The following is a 27,389-nucleotide window of genomic DNA, read 5'->3' as shown; positions in this document are numbered from 1 at the left end:
CCTCCTCTTCCACCAACTCCCACTCCAGTGAGCAGCGAGCGCAAAGGCCGGCACGAGCCTGACGGACTCCCCGGGCCAGCCAGGCCGCCTGGCATGAAAAAGAGCCCGTGGGCTCGTGCCAGGGCCGCTAGTGCAACCCGTGGGCGGGCACAGCACGGTGGCGCTGTAGATGGCCGGGCCTTGCCGGGTTCGTGCCGGACCGGGCTGGGCGGCCTGTTTGGACATCTATAGTTAGACCAACTAACAGTTAACGAGTTTTTTTCCACGATATTCCTGTAGTCTTCCCTAGCTAGCTGTCATGTCCTGCGATCAAGTAAAAGCATGAGATGATCGGTGTCACATAGGTCACAGAAATTAACAACTTTATTACGGAGTCGATCTAGTAAAGCAAATTCGGCTCTCCCACCCTGTACTGTACACATCAAAAACACGTTCACATTCAATTTTCGTTAGCGTGACCCTCTAAATCATCCCTGCTATAACGCCTTCTAGTACTACAGTTGTTTTTTCGGCACCTCAACTCATCAATTCCTCGAGTCAGTTCCTTATCAACAACAAGTAGTGTTCTTGCACTTATATTTCATTTACGCAATCAGACATATTTCCTTTAAAAGTTTCTCATACAAGTTGCTCTTGGCTTGCGTTTGCCTAGAATTTTATGGCATTGCTCGTTGCTAGTATTTGCATGAACTTTTTGGTTAGTTCCCAAATTCTTGCATATCTACCATATTATAGTACGTGGAACGTAACTAGAAAGAGTGAATCATTCAATCATATACACACAGGAAGGCTACCTTTTTCCTTGCAAAATGTGTGATTGTCCTGCGCAATATTAACTGGCAACTGCGCGTGACTCATAGCTCTCCAACACGGTTTGGGTTGTTTGCAACTTCGATATATCTGTGCTGCACGCCTGCACTGCACGCACCTTGTGCATTATTTCGTGGATCCGCATGCAGCCACAGCAGACAGCACCGATCTAACACGAAATTCCTAGCACCGTCCCTGCGATCAAGCGCCGCCCCATCGAGCGAAACAAGCAGCTGGTCATGGATCCCAGCGCCGACGACACGGTAGTGGCGCCACTGCCACCCCTATCCGCCGCCGAGGAGATCGGCGGGCGTTTGGATCCCAACGTCGACGACACGACGACGGTGGCGCCACTGCCTCCCACGTCCCCTGCCGAGCGGATCGGCGGCCATTGCAGACGCTGCGCCGGCAAGGTCAAGGAAGCTATAGAAGCCGCTGCATCGTCGCTCTTCGCCCACCGGCGCGCCGAGCGGAAGAAGAGCAGGGGCAGCACGAGGCGTTGGCAATCGTCGGGAGGCTGCACGCTGACGCCGCTGTGCACGGGGGAGAAGGGCGGCGATCCTCAGGGTGCTGCTGGAAGCCGACGCCGGTGTACGAGGACGACGTGGAGGAGCTGATGAGCCACTTGTACGACTACGGGGACGACAAGGACAACTTTTGTTGCACCTGCACCGGTTGTTGCTCCGTGTTGATGGTCTGCGCCGCCGCGTACTTCGAGGACATGGCTGCTGCATTTTCCATTTATAGTTATTAGGATCGGACCGGTCATCCAATCGGTGAAAGCATCATCGGGAGGATACGGTGAATTATTGTTTGTACTAAGAATGTAGTGACGATCGAGCAGCACACAGAAACTAAGTTATCCGAGAAGATTCGTAAATCGTAATAATCTCCTAACGTCGCACGAGTCCATGTTTGTAGCCAATAAGTTTCCGTTGGAATGGGTTTGTTTTGTTTCCATAGAGTGCTACCTCGTAGGAGTAGTCGGCGTCATGAGCCAATAAATACGTGGTCACGGTTCAATTGGCGTGCTGCCTACCGTTGTCGCGTTGCCGCGCCTATCGTCTCCGCTGCCGCACAAACTGCCGCCATGTGGACGGATCCTGAGCCCGATCCCGATTCCGCGTACACCACTTACTCCACCGTCGTCGGCACCACGTTGCGCGGCGCCCACGTGCTCAACGTCGACTGCTACGCCGCCACCAAGGGGCTAGTCCCCGCCGGCTCCCACATCAGCTCCTCCTCCTCCACCGCCGGCCGGCACTCCTCGTGGCACTCGCCTACTTCCCCAACGGGGACAGTGCGGAGCGAGCTGCCGACGACTACGTCTCCATCCACCTCGTCCTCGACGGCACGACCCCCGGCGCCCAGGTGGCCGCCGATTTCACCGTGAGCCGCCCCACAGCAAGTCGATCCGTCACCACCGGTTCGCCGGCGACGGGCCCTTCGACCGGTGGTGGGCCGGGTTCCCTGAGTTCATCGGGAGGGAGGCGCAGGTGCAACGTCGTGGTCTACGAGTGCCCCACGGTGACCGGGCAGAGGCAGGGGTAGCACTATTAAAAACGATTTATTGTAGATGCTATCCTATTTTTTTTCTAGGATAGCACAAAAATCGCCCGATCCTACAAAAGGAGTGGGTTTAGGTAGTATCCAGTGTACTTCGGAAGAAACCTTTGTAAGCCGCTTTTAAAATAGGACTGATTTTCAAGATAGATGATGCCATCACCCGCTTCCCGAAATACTTTATCAAGAATACATATCTATGTATTTAGCGCCGGAGGATTGCAGGCTTAGAGCGTCGGGCTTTACTGTAAGCTACAGTGCGTCCGTGCTATTCCCCATCCACGTTGCGGTTTATGCGGTGGAAAAACGCATTGGCAAGAGTTGTCCTTTGACTCCAACGCTTACGTGTCGTGTTGGCATGCTTCGACCAGAGCTGCTTTGCTGCATGAGCTCCACACGGTGGGAACCGCGTGCCTGGACTCCGGACTCCGGGTGTCCCGTCCTTGCCTCGCGAAGAAATCGACGCAGCACGGACTCCGGGATCGGCCATCTCGCCAGCTTGCCTTCTCCGCTCCGCCGCCGTACCGTGCCGCCCACTTTCTTACTGCCCCTCTACCGGATCCACCGTGGCAGGCTCCAACTTCAGGCATGTTTGGTAGGACGGTAGCTGTGATTGAAACTAACCACAGCTGCGGCTGTGGCTGCTCTGGTGAAGTTGAAGCTATTTTGAAAAGTGTTTGCTAAAACGACTTCTCCTGTATTTTTAGAAATGCTGTGATAAATTAAATGTCATAGATGCCCTTCACTATATGGATTTTTTAATAATGAATGGAATGCTTAACATTTATTTATAAATTTGAGTTCATTAGAAATTTAAAAAAATAAAAGAATTATTGTTTAAGCAATAATAAAAAGATTATTTTTCCTCTTTAATTTTTCTTTTCCTTAATTTGATCCACGCCCTTCCATTCTTTTTTTTCTCTTTCTTTTTTCTGTTTCTCCACGTGACCGCAATCCACCCTCATGACTCTTCCTAACCGTTCGTTAATTTAAGTTCATTACAAATTATGAATATAAATTAAAGGGATTTGTGCGCCTATAATTACAAAAGGAGGCATAATCCTTGCATGGCAGGTAACCATAAAAGCTAATAATAGCTATGATCCTTACATAGCATGCAACCATATAAACTAACTGACATACTCAAGATGATCTAGAAAGGAAGATTGCTCTAGTAAGATCATCTCGGAATTTATCCATGGTCCGATCGTCTGTTTCCATGTTGGATGTATCTCCAGCATCTTGAGAGACATAGTGCTTCCTATATCTTGAAGGTATAGTGGGCATATAATCGGGATTCCGATCGCATTTGCGGAAATCCTTATCTTGTGTGTGGTTTTCACGAATGAAGTTATGGAGACACATGGTTGCGGCAACTATCATCATTTGCTTCTCCATTGGGTAACTCGGCATCTTGAGAAGGATTCTCCACTTTATTTTCCACACACCAAAAGAACGCTCTACCACATTGCGAATACTTGAATGCAAATGATTAAAATGTTCTTGCTCACCTTTTGTAGCAGGACCTCTCCTCCAATCTGGCACATGATACCTTTCACCCTTGTATGGTGCCAAGTATCCAGGTCTATTTGGGTACCCGGCATCAACCATATAATACTTTCCTAAACACACATGTAAAAAAATGAAGGTTGTGAGCCACGTGCATTCATGTACATACATGAGAAAAGATAAGGTAGGTGATCCGACATACCTAAAGGGAGGTGTGGAAAGATGGCGTGATCATGTTGAAGTGCATGGAAGAGAACATTAGTATCATGCATAGATCCGGGCTGACCAATAGATGCATAAGTGAACCTCATGTCGAAATTAACAATACTAAGAACATTTTGTGTCGCTTTGCCACTCCGACCAATGTACCTAATCTGGTCCTCAGGACGTGGTGTCGCTGAAATGTGAGTGCCATCCAAAGCTCCAATGCAATCTTTAAAGTGTGGCATCATCCTACAATCATTACTAATCCTAGAATGTGTAGTAGAGAAATTAGGGTCAATTGGCTTTATGTAGTCTGCACTCATAGCCACCATACATATCAATACCTCCTTAAATTTTCTACTAATTGTTTCTGTAGAGTACTTGAATATACCATGTACACCACTGGTAGAAGTACCATGCCCACACACAAGTAGGAAAATAGCCAATGATTCCATAAAACTCATATGAAGAGTTGATTTTAGTCCATAGTTACCCACTAACAGATCATGCAACTTGTAAAATAGAGATGCATTCATTCGGAATTGCTTATGGCTTTCACCTGGAGTGTTCAACTTATCCATTGTCCAATCGAATCCACTTTGTGCCGGAGTTCTAACATCATTCTTGTCATGGTAAGTCATGAAGTACTTGCAAGAAATAAGAGCAGTGGCAAATTGACAATTTTGAGCAGACCGCAACAATCCTAGAGTGTTTTTAACCCATTCATCATGATCAGATATCTCATCATCAGAAGATTCAGATCTGTTCATGATATAAACAACACTCATGAATTTCAAAGTAGAATATAGATTCAAAGTAGCATACATAAGATTCAAAGTAACAACACTCAAACTACTTAGGCATATATAGAATATAGATTCAAAGTAGCATACATAAGCATACATATTTCAGAGTAGATTGGAAATAGAAATAGAATCCAAAGGATACAAGCATGCTGCACAAACTACTTAGACACATCATTTCTAGTCATCCATTCATACTTCCTCTTCAGCCAATCAAACCTCTCCTCAGGTGTATCCAAAGTCATAAACATCTCTCGTTCAGCCCTCTTGGTAAAAACTAGAGATGCAACAAAATGTTTATTCATTGAGGGAAGAGCCCCACAATTCTTGACCAAAGCCATGACATCCTGGATGGAACAACCAGATGTATTCTCCCTCCTTGCAATAGATTCACAAGATGTTGTTGTCCTCTTATTCATCTCCACAATCTTGCCCATTTGTTCCTGAAACCAGTGACCTGTACTTATCTTGGGTTTCTTTCCCTTCATGTTACTAGCCCCTCTACCTCTCTTTGAACCTTGCACACTCCTAGGTGTCACCTCCTCCTCCGGCTCACTGTCATAATTGTCTGCTTCATCTTCATCATCAATAAGAACTGGAGAGCTTTCACGAGACAAGTTTGCTAGCGAAGGTGCTATACCACTAGAAGCGGACCAATGTTCATCACCAGTATTTCTGAGGTCTTCAAACATAATGCTTAGCTGTTCTTCATTTTGTAGTCCTTTCAGCTTTAATCTGGTAGAGCCCTTCTTCATTTTGTAGTCCTTTCAGCTTGAATCTGGTAGAGCCCTTTATATCTTGAAATGCAATAGTTAGATATTAATATTTTTACATATTGTAAAATGAAAAATTTGAAACAACTGCAACTTGTAAAATTCTACTTACTTTTGCTGTTTTCTTCCACCAAGCTTCTGACATTACAATATTCTTCCCAGATTTATCCCATCCAATCCTAGTCTCCTTATTTTTCAACTTCTTCCAAATAGCATAATCTTGCTTCGACTTATCCCATTTATTCTTGAATTGCTTTCTAGTATACTCAATCCTAGTCCTCTCTTTAAACCTTGCTATCACATTCTTGTACCCGGTCTTACTCAAATGAGTACTTGATCTATTTCCTTTTAAAACTTCATCAGCAAAAATCTCACAAACTATCCTATTGTTCTCATCACACCAATCAGCCAAGTTGTTGCCAACAAAATCAGTTTGATAAGGGAAAAGCATCAAGTAAAGTCTACTGCACATCAAGGAAGTAGTAACAAGACAATGACAGCTCCTATAACTGCACATCAAGGAAAACTGCGACAATAACAGCTCCTGTAACAAGACAATGACAATTGCATATTGCTTGCTGGCAGTAATTTATGGGAAAGTTCAGGCTAACAGTTGCATATTGACACTGACTACAAACTGTTAAGGCTATACGTAGCAGTGGCAGTGGCAGTGGCAGTAATTTATATTCAGGATCAGCACAAAATAAAAAACATAAAAACAGTAGCAGTGGTGCCCATTTATAGTTATCAGGAACAGTAGGATATATTCAGAACTATAACCAATCCAGGCTATTTTCAGGAACTATATCCTTGTAACTGTATATGCATGATGCACTGGAACTATACTAAGCTACAGTATATATAATAGCTAGCTGCCTTATTAACTTAACTGAAGCAGTGCACCAAGCAGTAAGCACTGGAACTATTTGACACTGGAGCACTATTAGGACATGATCCAGGGAACAGAGCAGCACCAATTGCATGATCATCATGTACCAGCTCTATATGCACAATGGCATGATCGAACACCTGGATAAATATCCATGGTAAACCAGAGAAAAAGCTTGCTGAGACTCAGTAAACCTCATGCTAAGTTCATCAGGGACTAGAGAACGACATAACCAGGAAGACTTGTGTTCCAATATTTTAATGTAGGACAATCAATTACCATGAGATCAAATACCTGAGGTCAATTTTATCGGATCATGAACACATAGGATACAAAAAATGGACCAATCTGTTCAATCTTGGTGTTTGCGCTTATCTGTTTGCAGTTTCAGCCAGAGGAACAACAGGGATCAGGATAACTTTCACAGATAGCAGCATAACAGAGCCACTTTTGACCCCATCTGTAGGACAGCAGATGGAAGCTGAAAGGACATGTCTATATGGAAGCGCAGGTATTCTACAACTTATCACATTCTTTTGGATGAATCCTATCATTGCTACTGGATACAGGAAAACTCTAGATCAGAATGATGTGCCAGATCTTGATGGGAAAGACTCTGCCGAGTTCCTCTCTGATTCGTTTAAGAAAATCATAAATGATGTTGAACACAGGCATGGTATAAGTACTTCATCAATATATACAGCAATGTTCTTATTTGTTAGACGGAAAGCAATGATCAATGCAGCACTTGCTGTGCTAAGTGCCAGCGCATCCTATGTTGGACCATCATTGATTAACGACTATCAAAATGCGGTTGCGAGCTGCTTTGATATCTCACGTCTATGAAAAGGGACTCCAGTTATCCTTCAGTTCAAGGCAGAAGCACAACAGCGGAGAGATCATAAACTACATGGATGTAGATATACGAAGGATATCTGATTTTTTTACGGTACACAAACTACATATGGATGCTACCCATTGAGCTCTTTCTAGCTGTCTATATTCTCTATCAAAATCTAGGGGCTGGGGCCTGGGCTGGTTTAGCAGCAACACTAGCAGTAATGGTTTGCAATATTCCGCTAACCAGCATGCAAGAAAGGTTGCAAGCCAACATCATGGCTGCAAAAGAAGAGTTCTTTTGCAGCACACATCAAAGAGCACACAATCAATAACCAAAATAACTTTCATAAGACAGTTGTAGAAAAGAACACCATTTGTAAGCAATGGCAATGACAATCCTTACCTTGGATCGGTGAGGTCGACGTCCACAGATGCAGGAGCAGTAGCTGTCCTAGCCGCCGGTGGTGGTCTAGGTGTGCGGGTACCTCGTCGACGAGTTGAGGAGCCCCGAACCGGACAAGAGGTGACCCAAACCGGCAGCCGCTCGTTATTGCCTCCAACCTCCTGTGAAGCTGTCTCCTGTGAAGCAAGTTGAGGATCGGCACGGAGCCAATTCGACCCTAGAGTCGCTGCCGCTCCGGCCCACCACTCCGGCCATCCTCCGGGCATGCCTGTGCTTGTGGCCATGGCGGAGCTAGGCCATGTGCCGGAGGCCTGTGAAGTTGATACGCCCGCGCCGGGGATGCTGGGCCACGCGCCGGCAGCCAGGCCCGCCACAGGAATGGGACTCCGCCAGCCCCTCCGCCGGACACGAACGGCGCGCCGCTGACCCCTCTGCTGGCCGCATCCTGGAGCCCACCACCGGATCTGCCCCTTTCAGCCGTCGGAGCCCATTTTCCAGCTGCCGGAGCCGCATCCCCCTCATCCATTCCGCTGCCGCCGCCGCCACCAGAGCGTGAGATCTGAGACCGAACGAGAGAGGAGCGTAGCGGTTCGGGAAGGAGCGGTGGCAATTTGGCTGTTATTTCGGTGAAGTTCAGGGGTAGTTTGGTAACATAGGTGGCGTGGATGGAGGGGAAGCCGCGGGGAGCTGGTTTTTTTAGGGTGCGTTTGGTTTGGAGACAAGATGGGATGGGACGGTGCCGTCTCTATTTTTTAGGATGGGATCATCCCGTCTGCTGTTTGGTTGAGAGGGATGAATTCATCCCAGTTTTTTGTTTGGTACGATGGATTGAAAACGAGGGACGGATGACTCGGGTAACACCGTTAGCTGCATGTGTTTAGTGGGACCCACATGTCATATATGGGCCCACATGTCATCTTCTTTTCTTTTTTTTCTCCTCACCCGTATCTTCTCCAACACTCCCTGCCGCCCCAAGCCGTGCCGCCCCCGCTGGAGCTCCCTACCGCCCCCGCCGGAGCTCCCTGCCGCACAGGCCGTGGGCACCGGCCGCGGCATCGCCGGCTGGACCCGCTTGCCCCGCCGGCTGCTCGCCCCGCTCATCCCAGGGGCCGCGGCGGAGCTTGCCCGTGCCGGCCGTGGCGGATCTCGCGCCCGCCGGCCGGGGCGGAGCTCGCGCGCGCCGGCCCCTCCGCCAGCAGCTCGTCCGCCGGCCGGCGGCTCGCCCGCCGGCCGGCGCGGAGCTCGCCCGCGCCGGCCCCTCCGCCAGCGGCTCGCCCGCCGGCCGGGGCGGAGCCCCATCCACCGGTGCAGACGGCGCGTGACGACGCGTGACGGGGGCGAAGTGGGATGCCCCCGTCCGCTCGTTTTGGTGGGATGGGGGCATCCCGCATCTGGAGGGTATATTCCCTCGTAGGGATGTCCCCGTCCCACCTGTCCTCCAACCAAACGCGGGACGAAGTGGGATCGTCCCGTCCCGTCCCACTTCGTCCTCGCAACCAAACGCACCCTTAGGCTTCTCCTCCTAGTACAAATTGCAAAATGGCTTTATGAGTGCTTCGCGAGAGAAGTCATTTTTTGGAAGGGCGTTTGGTACGGCTTCTCCGGAAGCCACTCGAGAAGCTGTGCAATAAGCCCTGTGGCCTTCGTCGGCTCCGTCGATTGCCGTCAACAACCATGCCAGTATGGGCGGCGAGCAAGGCGAGGCCAAGCGGCGCGGAAGCCGCGGATGGCGCAGGCATTCTTGCTTCTGCAGCGAGATAACGTTGGACGCGAACGGTGGATCAACGGCCGGTCGGTGTACCTCGCGGGCCCAATTGGTGCATCGATGGCGCGGGCGACATGACCGGTCGGGCAGCAGGGCTCCCAATGACCGGAGTAGCGCCATCGGCGTCACGACTCGCAGCGGTGTGGTCGCGTGGACAAGAGGCCGCCGGCCGGTGGCCCATGCCGTCGTGTTTGCCAAGCGCGAGGTCCATGGCTAGAAGCTGTCGGCCTCCATTGTCGCCCTCTCCATAGCTTCCAAAACCAGATAGTTTCGATGATTTCTTCCTTCCTCTTTTCTTTTATTCATCTTTGTTTCTTGGCGAATTCGATCAAGGCTAAAATCCCCTCCTCTACTCTGTTACTACAGCTGCTGCCTGCAGAGTTGCTGTGGTAGGCAATCCATGTGGAGTAGGCCGATCCAGCAACATGGAACTAGATTGGAGATGGCGACAGGCTCAATCCTACCAACACGGATCTCGAGTTCCGTTTTGAGTAGCTGCTAACCGTTTTGGGAACCTCAAATTCGACAATGGCCTGATCTTGGGTTCGATCGCCGGTGCCCCAGCCACCCTCCTTGGTGTCTCTAGAGTCTAGACCCATAAGGCTGCCAGGAACCTAATGTTGTTTTTATGAAGAGGTACAAAACTTACTTTCCTGAATTCTGTACTCCCAACGTCATCTGCTAATTGCTCTACGAAACATCATAGACTAATGTTCTTCCTCATGTTCTTGAAATCAGCATTGCTCATTTTGTTTCCAAAGAGGAGGATATTTGGGATCAGGAAACCTACGCATCAGTTGTTAGGAATGGTGATTTTTTTTGTTCTTGCAGTAGCTACCAGTACCTCTGTTTTTAATTGTCTAATTATACCAGGGACAGAAAACATTTGCATACCGAAAGCTTTCAGGATTAAAACGTTGTTGTGGTTGAGGAAATATTGTTTTAAGCGCTTATAGTTTCACAATGTTCATTTTAGTATACTCTAGCACTACTGGCTTCTAAAAATCTACCTGCATCAACTGTTGTTGTGTTTCAAAAGAACGCTCTCTGGTTGTGAAATGCTGAAACAGAATCTGAAATAGATTGATCGTTTGCTTTCTCAAACTATGATGATGGTCAAAGATGACAGCGATAATGGATAGACAAATGTGTAGGCAAGGTAAGAGTTGATAAATAGAATAGACACGATTTGTCCTCACATCTTCCAATCATGAAGCAGTGATTAATATGATTACGCAGGTGCTTATCGAAGGCTGGTTTCATCACCTAAGATGTCGGCATGTACCTCATCTGAAAATTCTTTTTGTTGTCTGTCTGAGTGGTGAGCAAAATCTTTTCCAATTTATCAAGTCGATATGGATGGTCAGTTATAACTGATGTATTTTTTTTTGTTTATCTAAATATCTACGGAGTTGATTCAGTCCGAAGAATGAAAGGGAAGATCTTTGACAATCCCTATATTACATCACCTGCGGACATTGCAATTCAGGCCATGTTTGGCAACCCACTCCTAAACTTTAGTACCTGTCACATCAGATTAGAAGTATTAAATATAATCTAATTATAAAACTAATTGCACAGATAGAGTCTAATTCGCGAGACAAATCTATTAAGCCTAATTACTCCATGATTTGACAATGTGATGCTACAGTAACCATTTGCTAATGATGGATTAATTAGGCTTAATAGATTCATCTCGTGAATTAGTATAGGGGTTCTGCAGTTAGTTTTATAATTAGCTCATGTTTAGTCCTCCTAATTAGCGTCCGAACATCCGATGTGACCCTCTCAAAATTTAAACACCCCTCAGTTTAGTGAGTGTAATCAATTTCTATAGCCAGCCATGTAAGGGAGAGCCCGCATATCTTGGAACTTTTCACCTAACATATGGTCCTTCACATAATCAGATTAGTAGATCCTCCCTACAGGAACTATAATTGATTCAGAATACGTTTCCACTGGCGTATGGAATTGAAATATCTTCACAGGCAGTTCAGAGCATGATATTCGCTCTCTAACTGGAGTATACGAGCGCGTAGAGCAAGAGCGCGCGGCGAAGCGCACGTCCCATCCTAGTATTTTCTATCTAAACTCAAAAACATGGCAAACCGTTCGTCAGTTGAGAAGGGTTGACAAACAGCAAAAAGAAACGAAAGAATAATGCACAACGTGGTGATGCCGTGGACGTCACGAGTTTATGTTATGACGGTAGGCTTGTCTCTTCCTGTGAAGTCCTTGAGCTTTGAAATAGACAATGCCAGGTCTGCACAAAAATTTATCCAAGAGATGATATTAGCATGTACGTAATTTCAGAAAAATGAATGTAAAATTTCATGCAAGACCAGAAGATAGTAACCTATTAGAGGCTTCAAAGCTGTTGGAGCATCGAGACTATGCTTCGAGGTATCAGATTCGAATTGTTCGACGTAGAGACGGATAGTTGCTCCAGCAGATCCAGTTCCCTGCAAGAGCATAATTCATCAAATAGTTGTATACCAAAAGATAACAAGTTACATACTCCCATCGTTTTTAAAAACATACGACGTTCAAGACAAGCTAATTAGCTCGTTCTAAACATGGCATATTTGAATACAGAGGGAGTCTCTTTTTTTTTTTAGAAAACAATGAGATGAATGTACCGAAAGGCGGAAGATGATCCTAGACCCATCAGTGAAAACAAATCGAAGCCCTTGTTTGGATACAGTACTACCGTCTACCTGTAATATGGAAACACAGTGTGATTTATGCCAACCATTTCATACATGCAGGGAATTGAAGGGGGAGAGATAGAGAGGGAGATAGTACAGGATCAGTGTAGCTAAAATCATCAGCAAATTGAAGGGTGTAATCTCCTGCATAACAACATAAATAACATCAGTTTCCAGGAGGCTTCCATACAAAGAAATTTATAAGTGCAGCTAGATAAAAGGACATGCAAATCAACCATATTTCTCTCCAGGTTTGCTACTTGCAATAACATCTCTAAGGTGATCCATCATCTTGTTTGCACCGTCAGATTCACATGCCTGTACGAGTACAAAATAATGGCTTAATATGACTGTTTGGCCTAATTAATGTATGGGAAAGTTTATTGGGTGATCGTATAAGATCTGTTTTGATGAAATACCTCATAATCGTATCTGGAAAAGAAATTCCTGCCATATGTTGCCCAGTGCTCCCTAGCTACATCTTCCACTGACACTAGTCTCTCTCCAACCTTCTTATCCTTGTTCTGGTGTGCAAGTATGGAAAGCCAAGCAAGAACAGCCCTGAAATTCAGGAGCCCACAATAGTATGGTTAATTGTCTGTTTACAGACATTTCTCACAAAAAGAAATAAATAGAAGCACAACGATGAATAAATAATTTGCTTCTTACCAGATACCATCCTTCTCTCTGATGTGATCAAAGAATAAATTGATTAACTCACAATGATGAATAAATAATTTGCTTCTTACCAGATACCATCCTTCTCTCTGATGTGATCAGATCCTGTCCCAAAACTTTCCTCTCCACATATAGACAATTTTCCTGCATCCATTAGGTTCCCGAAAAATTTCCAGCCTGTTGGAACCTACAAAGTGACACCACTTTGTCTGAGATGATCAAGTTACAGGCTCATGGCATTTTGTCTTTTTGTATATAATAGTTTGCAGTGCAACTCCATGGCAAAGATACCTCAAAGAAAGGAACATTCAATTTCTCGGCAACACAATCCAGAGCACCACTGGTTGGCATTGATCGAGCAAGTCCCTGAAAATAGTCATTTGTCAAATTTTAAGATTTATATCATCTCCATGACAGACAGTTGAGAAATAACGATATAGTCATTTGTCACATTACTTTTATACCAGACTGGAAATAAGGAATTGCTGTTTGTGCATTGGCTGCAATTATTGCAACAGAGTCTGATGGTGTAACAAAGAACCTTTTCCCAAGAATCATGTTCCGATCACCATCACCTGAAACAATTCAAATCCATCTGCTTTTATTCATTAGACAAAGCATTTCCTTGAATTAATAGAGAAACATCACTTAAAAAATGATGCAATCACTAAACAAAGATGGAATGGAGTTTCACAGCGGAACAGTATATTTTTCAGATTTAAATTGCAATGTGAAGTTAGAAACCAAAATTTCATATAAAACAAAAATTCAAATGTAAGAATGTGCACTTTTAACATGTGATTTACATGTATGGTTATAGTAATGCAGTAAATCTAACTGAATCAGGAGTAAAAATTATTAGCTTCTACTCCCTCCGTCCCAAAAAACAAGTCATCCTAGGAAATTTGGTATAGATTAACAAGAGGTAAAATGACCTCAATTGCCCCTATTTATTAGCCATATTTGGCACTAATTGACTGTTGCATGTCCACATGCACATGCACACATGCCAAATTTAATATAATGACTTGTTTTTTGGGACATTGAATCGCAGAATGACTTGTTTTTTGGGACGGAGGGAGTACATGTCATCGTTCAGTTCATAATGTCAATGGCAAAAACATAATCTCTAGGGGAAAGGAACTAGTCTGGAAAAAAGTCGATGATACCCATGAAAAGTTCTGACTTCTTTTAATCCAGTGGCTTAATGGCTTTCAAAACTGAAAGCATGGGTTTATCTTGAACTGAGAACTGCCCATTTCATGAGCAAGAATATTGAACCATGGGCATATCCAATATTAAAACCTGGGCACAATGTAGCAGTGGAGTGTAGACGTACCATCACTTGCGGCACCAAAGTCAGGTGCACGGGTTCCAAACATAGTAAAAACAAGCTCCTTGGCATAACTGTAAAACAATAACAATATCTCTTTAGTTTCATTTCGATTAACATATCCCTTTATTTGAGAACTGATACACATACGTTAAATTGGGATCTGGATGACCATTTCCAAAATCTTCAAGTGGCACCCCATTTAATATGCAGTCCTGAAAACAAGGTATTTAGCATCCAACTAAATGTATTTTTTTCAAGACTAAGCTTTTATTCAAGTAAATTAATAAGCTACCGGATCAGCACCAAGTTTCTCGACAAAAATAGGTCCTGCGTACGCACCAGTAATTGCATGCATGGCATCAAATATGAACCTGCAAAATAAAGGTAAAACAATCGATTTGATATGTGCTTTGTAATAAAAAAAACTCAGCCAGTGGGGGCAAGATCACCCCCATGGTATTTCACTAATCTTGTGGACGCTTTCATTGGCCGCAGCTATCATCGCAGACTCGCAGGAAGAAAAGGACAGAGTCCACAAGACATCAACTGATCGTGGCTAAAGAGGATTGCATGAGTTCTGTTTGTGCGGGAGATATTTGGGGATAAGTTTGATTTGTAAGGGAAGTTATAATTACTTGATGGTTAAGCTAGCCTAATCTATAAAGGCAGCTGTAGTTTTGTATTAGGGTATCGAGGGAATAAACTCTCCCCATTTCAGGGCGTGAGTTGTCTTCGACGGTGGCGAGGAACTCCTCCTCAGCCGCCGGCGAGAGCAACCCGGCGTCCCAGCATAGATACTTGCTACGCTCCTCTTCCCAAGCTCGTTTGCTTCTGCATTCTCCACTAAGCACACCTTACAGACCCTGGCACCGTATCACTAAGAAGAGCTCAACCGGAGCCCAGTCAAGCAACCAGAGCATCTATCACAAAAAAAAAATACCACAACAACATGGGATCAGCTAAGTTAAGCAAATACTCCTATTATAGAACAAACCTTGTTCATAACTCAATAGTAATTTTCTTAAGTCTTCTGCATTCATCAAAATTAATGGCACATGCGTCATGTGAAAAGGAAAACCAACTCAATTAACTTATGGTAAAAAACATGAACTGGTGAAGTACAACAAAGGTGATGCATGAATACCATGTGAAGGTCAATAAAAACAAGTGGATCACAAGGGGTTTGATAGTTGTATTACTCAAGCAATATTTTAACAAATAGCATGCTAAAGACAAAGGGAAACATATGAGACCTGAAATCAGGCCGAGAAAGCAAATCCTTGATAAGTTGGAAGTCAAACACATTCTGCAAGACAAAAAAACTAACAAATTATTTCTGGCATTAATAGGCTATTGCTCCTTAATCACTTCACTAGATACCTCCATTAATTCAAGGTAGTCTGAAACAGGATCTATCACTTCTACAGTGAAATCACCATAGCTTACAACTCCTATAGACGATAGATCAACATCAGGAATATCTGCTGTTTTTATTTCAGAAATCTGCAGCGAAGATTAGCATTGTGCATAAGCAACAATACAATCAGAAATGAGCATTAGATACATATATGATGAAATCAAATGTTAGAGCTACAAACTGAAAGTGTGTTTCCATAAATCTGGTCAGTAATTATCTCTGGCGCTGGCTGCCCGCTGCTGTAGTTAAACTGTGACACAACATTTTTACATTAGAATAGTATGAAATCTCACAATATGACAAGGAAATTCCATCTATTTATCATAAGAATATTTTTTAATTCCAAATATTAGTTAGAGCATAAGTAGCTGCTTTATCAACTATTTGATTGATAAGAGGCGAACAATAACGAACAAGAAAATATATAAATAGAAAGAGTAAAACTTTATTTGTTGTTTGTCTATTTAAAGAAGTTCAAATATTGACAAACACAAACGACACAAATTATACAAAATTACAAATCCAATTGCTTGCTTGCCATTACTGATCATTATATCAACATCCATGCTGTAGAAGAAATATCCAAGTGTTTGTTTAGTACTATTGGTTCAAACCTTGGAGTAAGTTTTAGGATTCAACAAAACACTGCTGTAGAAGAAAAAATAATCCACAGTTTTTATTGCCTATCACCTTAATACCCCAATCATTATCTGGTCCACCTGGATTGTGGCTTGCACTCATGATGAAGCCACCATTGGCCTGGCAAAAGAATTTTGAAACCATAAAAAATAAAAAACGGACAAAACAGGCAGCCATCTTTTTAAATTAATGGTAGAAGGAAAAAAAAACTTACTTCTCTTTTACGAATCACTGAAGACACAGCAGGTGTTGACAGCAGACCATTCCTGAAAACAAAATGTTGGACATTTAGACAAATACAAGACATGAAGGATGGGAAATCATCAAAACGTTCGATTGATAAAAAAATTTTGGGAGAGCATGTTAAATCCAAAGGGAAGTAATATGATACCATTCATACGCTCATCATCAAGTAAACATCAAGTGATCAACAATACAGAAAGTTAGTTTTGTGGAAGAATATAAAATTATATTTTATGCCTTCATAAGGTGCGTGCTGCAAGCTTTCATGAGTATTCTATGGATAAAATTACATAGCATTCTACCCAATGATTTTGAATTAGTTTAGTTGAACAATGGCCTACTCCTAAGAGTTTCTGTATCAATTCTTTAAAAAAGTAACTTCAGCTGATTCCTCACCTGCCAACAAGGATCTTCCCAACACCATTTCCAGCTGCAATCTTAATAATGATCTACGGTCCCAACATTACAGGTAATCACAAATATGCATAAATAAACATGGATCAATTACACATGTGTTTGTTCTACATTTCTAGTTGTACCTGAGAAGCATCCTTGTTAAAGTACCGGCCATCACCCCCAAGTACAAGGGTTCCACCCACATAATCTTCAGGGGGCAAGGAATTGAACAGAGCCTTGAAACCACAAGAAATGGAGAAATCAATATAACTTGATCTTCATAAGGACAACAGCAAACAAATTCCAGCACACCTGAATCCAATTAGCAAGGTAGTTCTCCTGCTGGAACACTTTCACCTGAAAAGAATAGCAGAGCATGATCTAGCACTCCATCCGTTACGAGAATTTGCACAAGCAATGTTTTCCAGAGCAATAAAGTCTACCTAAATCTGCATAGCTCTCAAACAGTAAAATGAAGTACCTTTTTCCTGAGTCCACTAGTCCCTGTCTTCTGTCCCTCAACGGGCTTGGTTGGGATCAAGTTGATCTGCACCATATGTTAGGATAATCATCCTGTGAGATTGTGCCTCACCCACACCCAAAGTCCAGGATTTGGGAAACCCATGGCCTGTTGTTTCAGAAAGCATAATTGATAATTCACCTCCTCGAAAAAAAAAAGTCTATTTTCCAATTCAGGTGGGGGTGCTCCCACCCGTGACCATTCAAAAAACAATTCCCCAATGGACCATGCGCCTAGGGTCGGTCCCCAAATCGTAGTGCGGAAAAACACATGAATCATCACACATGCAGATCGGTAAATGCTACAGTGACGTATGGAAAAGCACCCAGATAATCCAACTAATACAACAATGGGCACCATGGTAGCAGTTTTGTAAACGACCTGTCTCGAGAAACATATGAACACACCGCAACCTTGGATCCAGGACCAAAACAACAGCCGAAATCCGGCGCCACTACAGCGATGATGGCGCCGCTTCAGAAAATTCGCACACACATTTGCCCTCACATCACCAGACCTAAGCGCCGCCCGAAATCATGACTGTAAGCAATGATTACCACCACAACTGCGCGGAGGCACCCTGCTCAGTACCCGGCGCCTCCAGTCCGGCAGTCCCACTACCCAAAACCCCACGACAGACTTCACGTCCCCACACCGTCATCCAGGGACAAAAAAAGCGGCGGGACAGGGTCTACTCTAGGATCCGTACCTTGAGCGCCTGGGCGGCGGATGGCGCCCCGGCTGAGGAGCAGCGGACGACGACGAACGCCGGCGTGGGGCCGCGGCGGGCGGCGGCGGTGGCGCGCGGCGGCGCGGGGCCTGCGGCGGAGAGAAGCGGGCGGAGGCGGAGCGCGTGCGTGGAAGCCATCGCGGCCGGCGGCGCTCGTGCAAAGAGCCACGAGAATGGAGTGAAGTGATGAGTGCGAAGCGCAAGGGGGCGGGGCGCGAGATCTTATGAAGCATGGGGAGTTTGTGTGGTGCGGGACGGATACACAATGGACGGCCGGGGACGTTCACGCCCAGCCAACGCAGGGGCCTGTCGTTTTGCCGATACGTGGGCGAGAAAATGAAAGAGTCCTTCCTACGCGGGCGTGGGCGCACGGGCTCGCCAACGAGTTGGCGTCAAACCAAACAACCCACATTCAAATTCATTTTTTATTATCCGAATTTGTATTTATGTTCGTATTCGAAATAAATGTGGATGTGGATGGATATGCGTAGCATAATCACTTCTTTATATCATACAATAAATATATTATTGTTATTTATTTGTAAAACTAATATTTTTTTAAAATCAGTGTTTTATCTTATCGTACATATAATTGTATGTTTAGTGATGATTTTGTTCTTCCAAAACTATTAATAAAGCAAATTGATACTTACTAATACAATCGCCTAAATCAAATGGAATCCGAATTTGAGCTATGCATTTTGCATTCGCATTCGACAACATCCAAATATGAATTCGAGTAAAAATATGGTAAGAAGTGCTATCCGAATTCGATTCCATCCAAATCCGATCCGTCCATCCCTACCGCTCACTACTCCATTTAACATAGTCGAAGAGGAGGTATTTCCTCGTTCCAACAAGTTATTTCAATTTTTTTATGATTGATTAATGATTAATAAGAGAAATGGTCTTATTTATCATATTTATTAGTCATATTTAACACAATTGATTGTCGCATGCTCATACACATACTAAATATAATAAAATGGTTTATTTTTTGACAAATTTTAAATCAAAGAACAATTTTTTAGTATGGAGGGAGTGCAAAATAAGAAAATTGCATCCATCATTTCCTAGTAGATTGTTCGAAATTCTGTCAATCAAAGCATTTCTAGCCAAATTTCTTCACATTCCTATCCCTTTTTCCAACGTAAACCCTTAGAATTTAATTATTTTTAGCTCCCTATCTCAGAGGCTCGCTATCTGACCACTGTCACTAGCTGCATCTAGCGTGCAGGATCCGGCTGAGGTGCTGCAACCGATCTAACGTATCTTATTATAATAGTTGCCCGAAACGTATTTGTAGCAAACGTACTTGATGTCTTAGGTGATCGTAGTGACTCATTCAGTGACTAACCTGGACGGCGCGACGATGCGGAACGACGGCGATAGCGGCACGGTCACGTGCGGTTCCGTCCACGACATGGACACCGGCTTGAGCGAGACATTGATAGGGAACGACGCGTCAAGGTATGGACAGCGGACGGGTATGGACAGCCATGGACAGCCAAGAGCAGAAGCCATGGACAGGGAACGACGCCCTCTCTCAACCCGTCGATGTTGATCCCGCCATCACCGGACTTACGTGAAGAAGTTTTGAGGCTACCGCCGTGGACAACTTGGCCAACTTGCTACCACCTGCACATTTACAGAACACCAGGCAAAGCACGATTTACACAAAACATGCTTCTTGAGCTTCCTCTCGCCAATGCATCTCAAGATCAGTACACAGCTTCAGAATGAAGCAATCCTCCCCATTCACCCTCCTCTCGCCAATGCACCTTGCACCAGCAAACATGCTTGCTGCAGTCAACAGATCCAAGCCCTACAGAGACAAGGAAGAACAATTTTCAATCAGATTCAGGCTCCTTCAGCACTGAGATAACACAGCTACAGCCATGTGGTTCCTCACGATGGGCGCGGAGGGGTGAAGGGGCGGCGGCGCCCTCACCAGGCCGGGGAAGCGGAGGGCCACGGGCGACGGGGTGGCGGCGACCACGTAGGTGGTGGAGCGCCAGGGGCGCACGGGCGGCAGCAGCCTACTCACGATGGAAAACGCGATTCTCAGGGGCGGCGGCGACCTACTCGTGATGGAAGGGGCAGGATGGGTTAGAGGCGAAGGGGCAGGAGGGCATTTGCAAAAATGGCTGCTGGGTTGAGGGGTTTAACTGCAAAATAATCCCATTGCTAACCCTGTCCATTGGATTAGCATCTTGTGGTCTTGTTTCAGAGTTTCCAAGGTTACACGGGATAGATGGTTTGCACCAGATACGTTGCCTAGTTGCCCAGCTTACTATGGGATTTACGGTCCGGCAGTCCACCTAGGGGTACTCAAATGGAAGATTTATAGGCAGAGGAGATCGTGAAACCAAGGACTCAAATGGTACACATAGAGGCAAGGTTTAGATAGGTTCAGCCATCAAGGTGGTGTAATACTTAACGTCCTGTGTTCAAATGGATTGTTTTAATTTTCCTGACAAAGCTAAGGCAGCAATTGTGAGGTATGGGATGTGGTGTCCCTCGGGGGTGCCCCAGGCCGCCTTATATAGGGTGACAAACTAGATTAGCGGATCAAGACTAAGACTAGTGAATTTCTTTTATGCGCGTAAGACTTCGGATGGTAGCGTGGGAGACACGGGGTTTAGACTGGTTCGGGCAAGGGAAAGCCCTACATCCAGTATGAGGTGCTGCTCGTGTTGCCCACACGGGGTCTGTAGTAGGGGTTACAGGAGGGCGAGAGAGGGAGCCGGTCCCAAGTCTCTTGGGTGTGCACTGATGCTCTAAAGGAGAGTGTGCGTGTTCTGATGGCTTGAGAGAGTCCCCCGTCTCAAGGCCCCCGGTTCTCCTTTTATACCGCAAGGAGGCCACCGGGGTTACAGGTGAGACCAGGTGTGAGGAGAAGTAAAAGAGATAAACTAAGTTAAGTAAAATACAACACAAGGGGAAGGACCAAGTTCCAGGGCCGCCGCCCCCCCCCCCCCCCCCTTTAAGCCTTGGGTGCGCGTCCGCCGGAAGAGGGCAGCTACCTTCGGATCCTGTCGACGATCTCCCTGGTCGCCGTTGCCGCCAGGCATGATGATGTTTGGTCGTGCCATCTGTGCCCGTCGGGGAAGGCGGCTGGTCCTGTTGTCTTGCTGATGGCCCATGGGACGCGGACGTCGCGTCTCTATCGCCAGATGCGCGGGGCGCGAGAACGAGCGGGGCTTCTTCCTATGCCGGGCGGCGCAGGCCATGAGTGCCCTACGACGAATTAGGGGACCTGCGGCCACTGTAGCCTGTGCGGTCGTGGCTACAGTGTTCTGCTCGGGTGCTTGTGGTGGGTCACATCGAGGGGCGCGGGCGCCTTTCTGCGCGTCAGAGTCGCGGTGCATTTATGGCGAGATCGCTGGGGGGCCCACAAGATCCGTGCCCTCGTCCGCTGGTCTGCGCCCGAGGTGGACACTTGTCTTGTGGGCCCAGATGAGTCCGACCCCGTACGCCCGGGGTCGGGCGAGGCGGGGCCTTGCGGCGAGGGGTCGGGCGCTCCTGACCCCGGGACCGCGGGTCGGGCGAGGCGGAGTTATACCATCGAGGGGTCGGGAGTGTCCGACCCCGGGGTCCTGGGTCGGGCGAGACGGAGTGGGATGTTCTCCGTCTCTATTGGGTCGGCGGTAATCGTTATTACCGCAGGTGGACCTGGGCCTTCATGATTGTTGCTTTAAGGGGCATTAGGAGGTCGTTAATATTTCCCCCAAACACTAGAGTTACAAGTTGGATAGGATCTAATCCTAATCGATTATTACAGGGAAGTTGGTTGTTATAGGGAAACCAATATCCGGCCCAAATCTATTCTCCTAGCATCTATCCTATGCTCCACGCAACTGCATGACTTGCCCCGTACGCTCACACTACCGGAAAACTAAGCATTCGTCCCGAGACTCAGTACCGGTTGCATTTCCGTCCGGTACTAATGTGAGCATTAGTATCGGGCCTAACGGCTAGTTCCCTAGGCTGGCCTCGTGAGCCCATTTAGTACCGGTTGGAGACACCAACCGGTACTAAAGAGTCCACATTAGTACCGGTTGGTTCCCCCACCCAGTACTAATAATGTGGTGCACATTAGTACCGTTTGGTGCACCAAACCGGTACTAATGTGTCACTGGACCTTTAGTACCGGGTGAGGGCACCAACCGGTACTAAAGTGCACCCTTTAGTACCAGTTGGTACCCCTAACCGGTACTAAATTTCTTGCTATGTATCCTCTCCTTCTTCCTCCTACCCGAGCCATTCACCACAGTTCGAGTTTCACCCTATCCATGGTGCCATAGGGGAGGTGCTGCCGGATTGAAAACCATTTCTTATAGATTTCACTCATTCAAGTGTTCTAAAGGTTAGAAACTTCATCCTCCCTTGATACATGGTTAGTATACTAAGTTTTATGCTTTAAAGCTAGAGTAATTTGTGATTTTTAGAATAAGGTACAATGGACAAATTTTTCATTTATAAGCATGTGTTATTTAGAACTCATATTTGTTATTTTTAGAATATCTAAATTTTTTCGATGCTATATTTCGTATTAGTCAAAAATATTGATATGAGGTTAGAGGAATAATTTTATAGTTTAGTATTTATCAAATATAAGCTAAATAAATTATGGTAAATGTGAGCACGATAAATTATGGTACATAGAGATAACAAGATGAAATAGAGGTACGTAATTAGTCATTTTTAGAATAAGCTGCAAAACTCGCAAAGTCAAGCTCAGAGAGGCAGCCAAGCTCATCTGCATTTACATGAGAAAGTAATTAAGAACACGAATTCCATAAAATTTTGTACTAGTGAAAGATTGTTTGCACGCATCCTTGTTTAGTACAAAGGTTCATGGTACGTTGAGAGGAGCTTCATTGTGAACAAGAAATGGCATGGAAATGCTGAGCTGAGAACAATATTTCCTCTCCGAGCTAGTAGTCAGTGCTAGAGTGTGAAAGAAATAGTAGTAGCTTTGATTAAAATTTCTAGCATACTCGCAAGTCACGTGAGAATAGCTGGCACCATCAGGGAGTGCTTACCCGAAATCCTGGAACTGAAAGTAGCTCTTGTCCTCGTGGAGCTTGAGCCCCTGGTAGTGGTAGTTCTCCCCTTCCTCGTAGAATCGGAGCTCTTCCATGGTGAAGTTGTTGAGGACCAATGCCATTTGAGTTTATCGTAGTATATCATATTGTTTGGGTCTGAAATTCAAGTTTTTGTATTTCTATATATACTTTTAGCTACATTTCAATTTAATGGTATTTGTTTCATGTTTGTTATGTTTCATTTATAATTGTATGGATGATCAGAATATCTTTGGTTTGGTAATACTTTATAGATGGATCGGCAATGGATGTACAACGCAGACAAACATTCCATGGAGTACATTAATGGCTTGAATGGTTTCTCAACAAACTGATGTCCGGTTTCATTTGTTGTTCATGCAAACATTGCAAAAATGAGAAGGATTACTCATCTAGAAAAACTATTCACGCCCACATATACAGTTTGGATTCATGCCTAACTATTTTGTTTGGACCAAGCTTGGGGAAAGAGGAGTTATGATGGATGATTATGATGAAGAATAAGATGACAACATTCCTGACTGGATTCAAGGAGGTGCCTTTGCATATGCTCCAATGGGCGAGGTTGAAGAAGAGATGGGCGAGGCAGAAGATCCTATCGATGATCTACGTCAGGTGTTGCAAGATGCAAAGGAAGACTGCAAGAATGTGAAGGAGTCAAAAAAGTTCGAGTGTATGTTAGATAATCATAAGAAATTGTTATACCCAGATTGCAAACAGGGGCACAAAAAGTTGGGTACCACACTTGAAATGCTGCAATGGAAGATAAAAAATGGAGTTTCTGACAAGGGGTTTTGATGAGTTAATGAAAATCATAAAGAACATGTTTCTCGAGGGGAACGAATTGCCGTCCTCAACGTAGGAAGCAAAAAAAGGTTGTTTGCACTATGGGTTTGGAGGTACAAAAGATATATGTATATCCTAATGACTGTATCCTCTATCGTGGTAAGGAATACGAGAAATTGGAGGCTTGTCCTATGTGCGAAGCGCTACATTATAAGATCAGGCAAGATGACCCTGGTAATGTTGAGGGGCAGGCCAGCAAGAAGAAAGTTCCTATGAAGATAATGTGGTATTTCGCTATAGTACCATGGTTGAATCGTTTGTTCATAAACAAGGCACATGCAAAGTTGATGCGTTGGCACAAAGAAGAACGTAAGCAAGATGAAATGATTAGACACCCCACTGATGTGTCCCAGTGGAGAACAGTTGATAGAGAATTTCCCAAGTTTGAAAAGGATGCAAGGAAAATACGGTTTGGTTTAAGTACAGATGGATTCAATCCATTCAATGAGTTCAGTAGTGGTTATAGCACTTGACCTGTGACCTTATATATGTTCAACCTTTCTCCCTAAATGTGCATGAAGCGGAAGTTAATTATGATGCCAGTAATTATCCAAGGCCCAAAACAACCTGGCAACGACATTGATGTTTACCTATGACTATTGGTTGATGAAATTCTACTGTTATGGAAGGAAGAAGGTGTACGTGTGTGGGATGAGGACAAAAAGGAGTCTTGTAATCTACGAGCATTATTGTTCATAACAATCAATGATTGGCTGGCGCTTGGTATATGTCCGGACAGTCAAACAAGGGATTTTGAGCCTGCACGCACTGTTTAGGTGATACTTGCAGCATGTATTTGAAACATTGTAGGAAGGTCGTGTATACGTGCCATCATCGATTTCTTCCTGCTAAGCACCCGTTAAGAAAGAAATGAAAGTATTTTGAAGGGGAGGAAGAAAAACGTACTAAGCCCATTCACCGTAATGGTAAACGTGTATTTTTTATGATAAAGGATGTGAGGGTAGTCTTTGGCAAGGGCTCTGGTAGCCAACCTGTTCCAAACGACGAGGACGGACATGCACCCATGTGGAAGAAGTTATATTTTAGGAGCTACCTTATTGGGAATTCCTTGAGGTCCGTAATGCAATTGATGTGATGCATCTGATGAAAAATCTTTGCGTGAATGTTCTTGACTTCCTGGGTACATATGGAAAGGCAAATGATACAATTGAAGCACGTCGGGACCTGTAACATATGAAACAATGAGATTGCCTACATCCAAAAAAGATAGATGATGGACATTACTTGCATCCTGCCAGTTGCACTCTCAGCAAGGAAGAGAAGGAAAATATGTTTGAGTGCTTAAATAGTATTAAGGTCCCATCGGGCTACTCCTCGAATATACAGGTAATAATAAATTTGAAACAGAAGAAATTTATAAATCTAAAGGCCCATGACTGCCACGTCCTGATGACACAATTACTGCTTATTGCACTGAGGGGTATTCTACTAGAGAATGTGAGAATGGCAATCATGAAGCTATGTGCATTCCTCAACATAATTTCTCAGAAGGCAATCCATCCAAACAATCTGCTAAAGCTGCAGAATGATGTGTTGCAATGTCTTGTCAATTTTGAGATAGTTTTTCCACCTTCCTTCTTTAATATCATGACCCACCTTCTAGTCCACCTTGTTGAAGAGATTTTTGCTCTCGGTCCTATATTTCTACACAATATGTTACCTTTCGAGAGGTTTATGGCAGTTCTAAAGAAGTATGTTTGTAATCATGCCTGTCTGGAAGGAAGCATTGCAAAGGGATATGGAACAGAGGAGGTCATTGAGTTTTGTGTTGACTTTATTGATGACCTGAGTTCGATTGAAGTCCCAGTATCACGCCATGAGGGGAGACTGAAGGGAAAGGGCACACTAGGGAGGAAAGCTCGGATGGACATCGATGAGAATACATTTCGTAAAGCACACTTCACGGTCTTGCAACAATCATCCCTGGTCACTCCATATATGGAGGAGCATAGGGCTATTGTATGGTCTTCAAACCATGGGAAGACTGAGGCCTGGATTACACGTCATCACATTGACGCTTTCGTCTCCTTGTTGCGGCGACGACTGATGGGTGATGACACGATTGAAGAACAACTAGCATGGTTGGCTAGGGGTCCATCTATCTCAGTATCGACATTCCAAGGATACGAGATAAATGGGTACACATTTTACACGAGAGCCCAAGACCAAAAGAGCATAAACCAAAATAGTGGTGTTCGTATAGATGCAATAGACAACAGTGGAAAAAAGGACAAATACTATGGTATGATTGAGGAGATATGGGAACTCGACTATGGACCTTTGAAAATCCCTCTGTTTCGGTGCCAATAGGTGAAACTTACTAGAGGAGGCGTAACGACAGACAACTATGGGATGATAATAGTGGACCTCAACAAGATTGGATATAGAGATGAACCATTTATCCTAGCCAATGATGTGACTCAAGTTTTCTACGTGAAGGAGATGTCAAGCAAACCAATAAGGAAGGGTGCTAATAAGTCAGATGATCAGCCATAACACCACAAGGTTCTTCCAGGGAAAAGAAAATTTGTTGGAGTTGAGGACAAGACTGACATTTCAGAAGATTATGATCAGTTCAATGATCTTCCTCCATTTTCAGTCGAGGTTGATCCAAACATCCTGTTAGCCAAAGAGGATGTTCCATACTTACGCCGCGATCACAACCAAGGGGTGTTCATCAAGAGGAAAGTTATTAACGTTCCATTAGATAATATTGCGTAATGTATTAGAACCATTATCTTGTGTTTTTGTTATAAAAAAGGAATTAATGTAATAACGCATTGTAATGATATGTCACGTATCCGTTGGGTTTATTAACAATACTATTTGCAAAACTCTCACCCTATTAAACAAGAAGTGATTTTTGCATAGTTAAAATATTAAATATTTTGATTTTTTTAGCATCATTAAATATTAAATAATAAATTTACGTACAATTAAACAAGTACATGATTAAGTCATGGTAAACATGTTAATAACATTACATGCACTATTCTTCTAAATTTTTGCATGCTAAAAATATCTATTTTTTCTAATTTTAAAGTTAACATAAGTATTATGACTATTATAACCTATTAGTAAGTTAAAATTAATAACTTTACCATGTTTGATATTTGACCGCATCTAATATTTTTATAGTGTAATAGCAATTGTAAAAGAAAGAAAAATAAAAATATTTGCGCGGGAAACTGAAATAGTACCGGGTG

General features: G+C 44.4%; 1 protein-coding gene across 1 annotated transcript; it reads right to left on the bottom strand.

Annotated features, from left to right (window-relative positions):
- Positions 1-11,467: 11,467 nt before the first annotated feature.
- On the bottom strand, positions 11,468-18,419 carry LOC101777020 (phosphoglucomutase, chloroplastic). Its single transcript, XM_004983024.4, has 22 exons — positions 18,206-18,419; positions 17,458-17,523; positions 17,289-17,333; positions 17,120-17,212; positions 16,977-17,029; positions 16,552-16,603; positions 16,389-16,457; positions 15,880-15,948; positions 15,662-15,784; positions 15,535-15,587; positions 14,574-14,652; positions 14,429-14,493; positions 14,285-14,352; positions 13,402-13,520; positions 13,237-13,311; positions 13,017-13,132; positions 12,687-12,828; positions 12,504-12,585; positions 12,365-12,411; positions 12,199-12,276; positions 11,916-12,021; positions 11,468-11,822 (listed from the first exon to the last, which is right to left on the bottom strand). Exons 1-22 carry the CDS (start codon positions 18,362-18,364, stop codon positions 11,755-11,757), a joined length of 1,827 nt encoding a protein of 608 aa, XP_004983081.1. The 5' UTR covers positions 18,365-18,419; the 3' UTR covers positions 11,468-11,754.
- Between the last annotated feature and the right edge of the window lie 8,970 nt (positions 18,420-27,389).

This window comes from Setaria italica, chromosome IX (assembly GCF_000263155.2).
Source record: "Setaria italica strain Yugu1 chromosome IX, Setaria_italica_v2.0, whole genome shotgun sequence".
Lineage (NCBI taxonomy): Eukaryota > Viridiplantae > Streptophyta > Magnoliopsida > Poales > Poaceae > Setaria > Setaria italica.
This window is presented reverse-complemented; position numbering and strand designations above follow the sequence as displayed.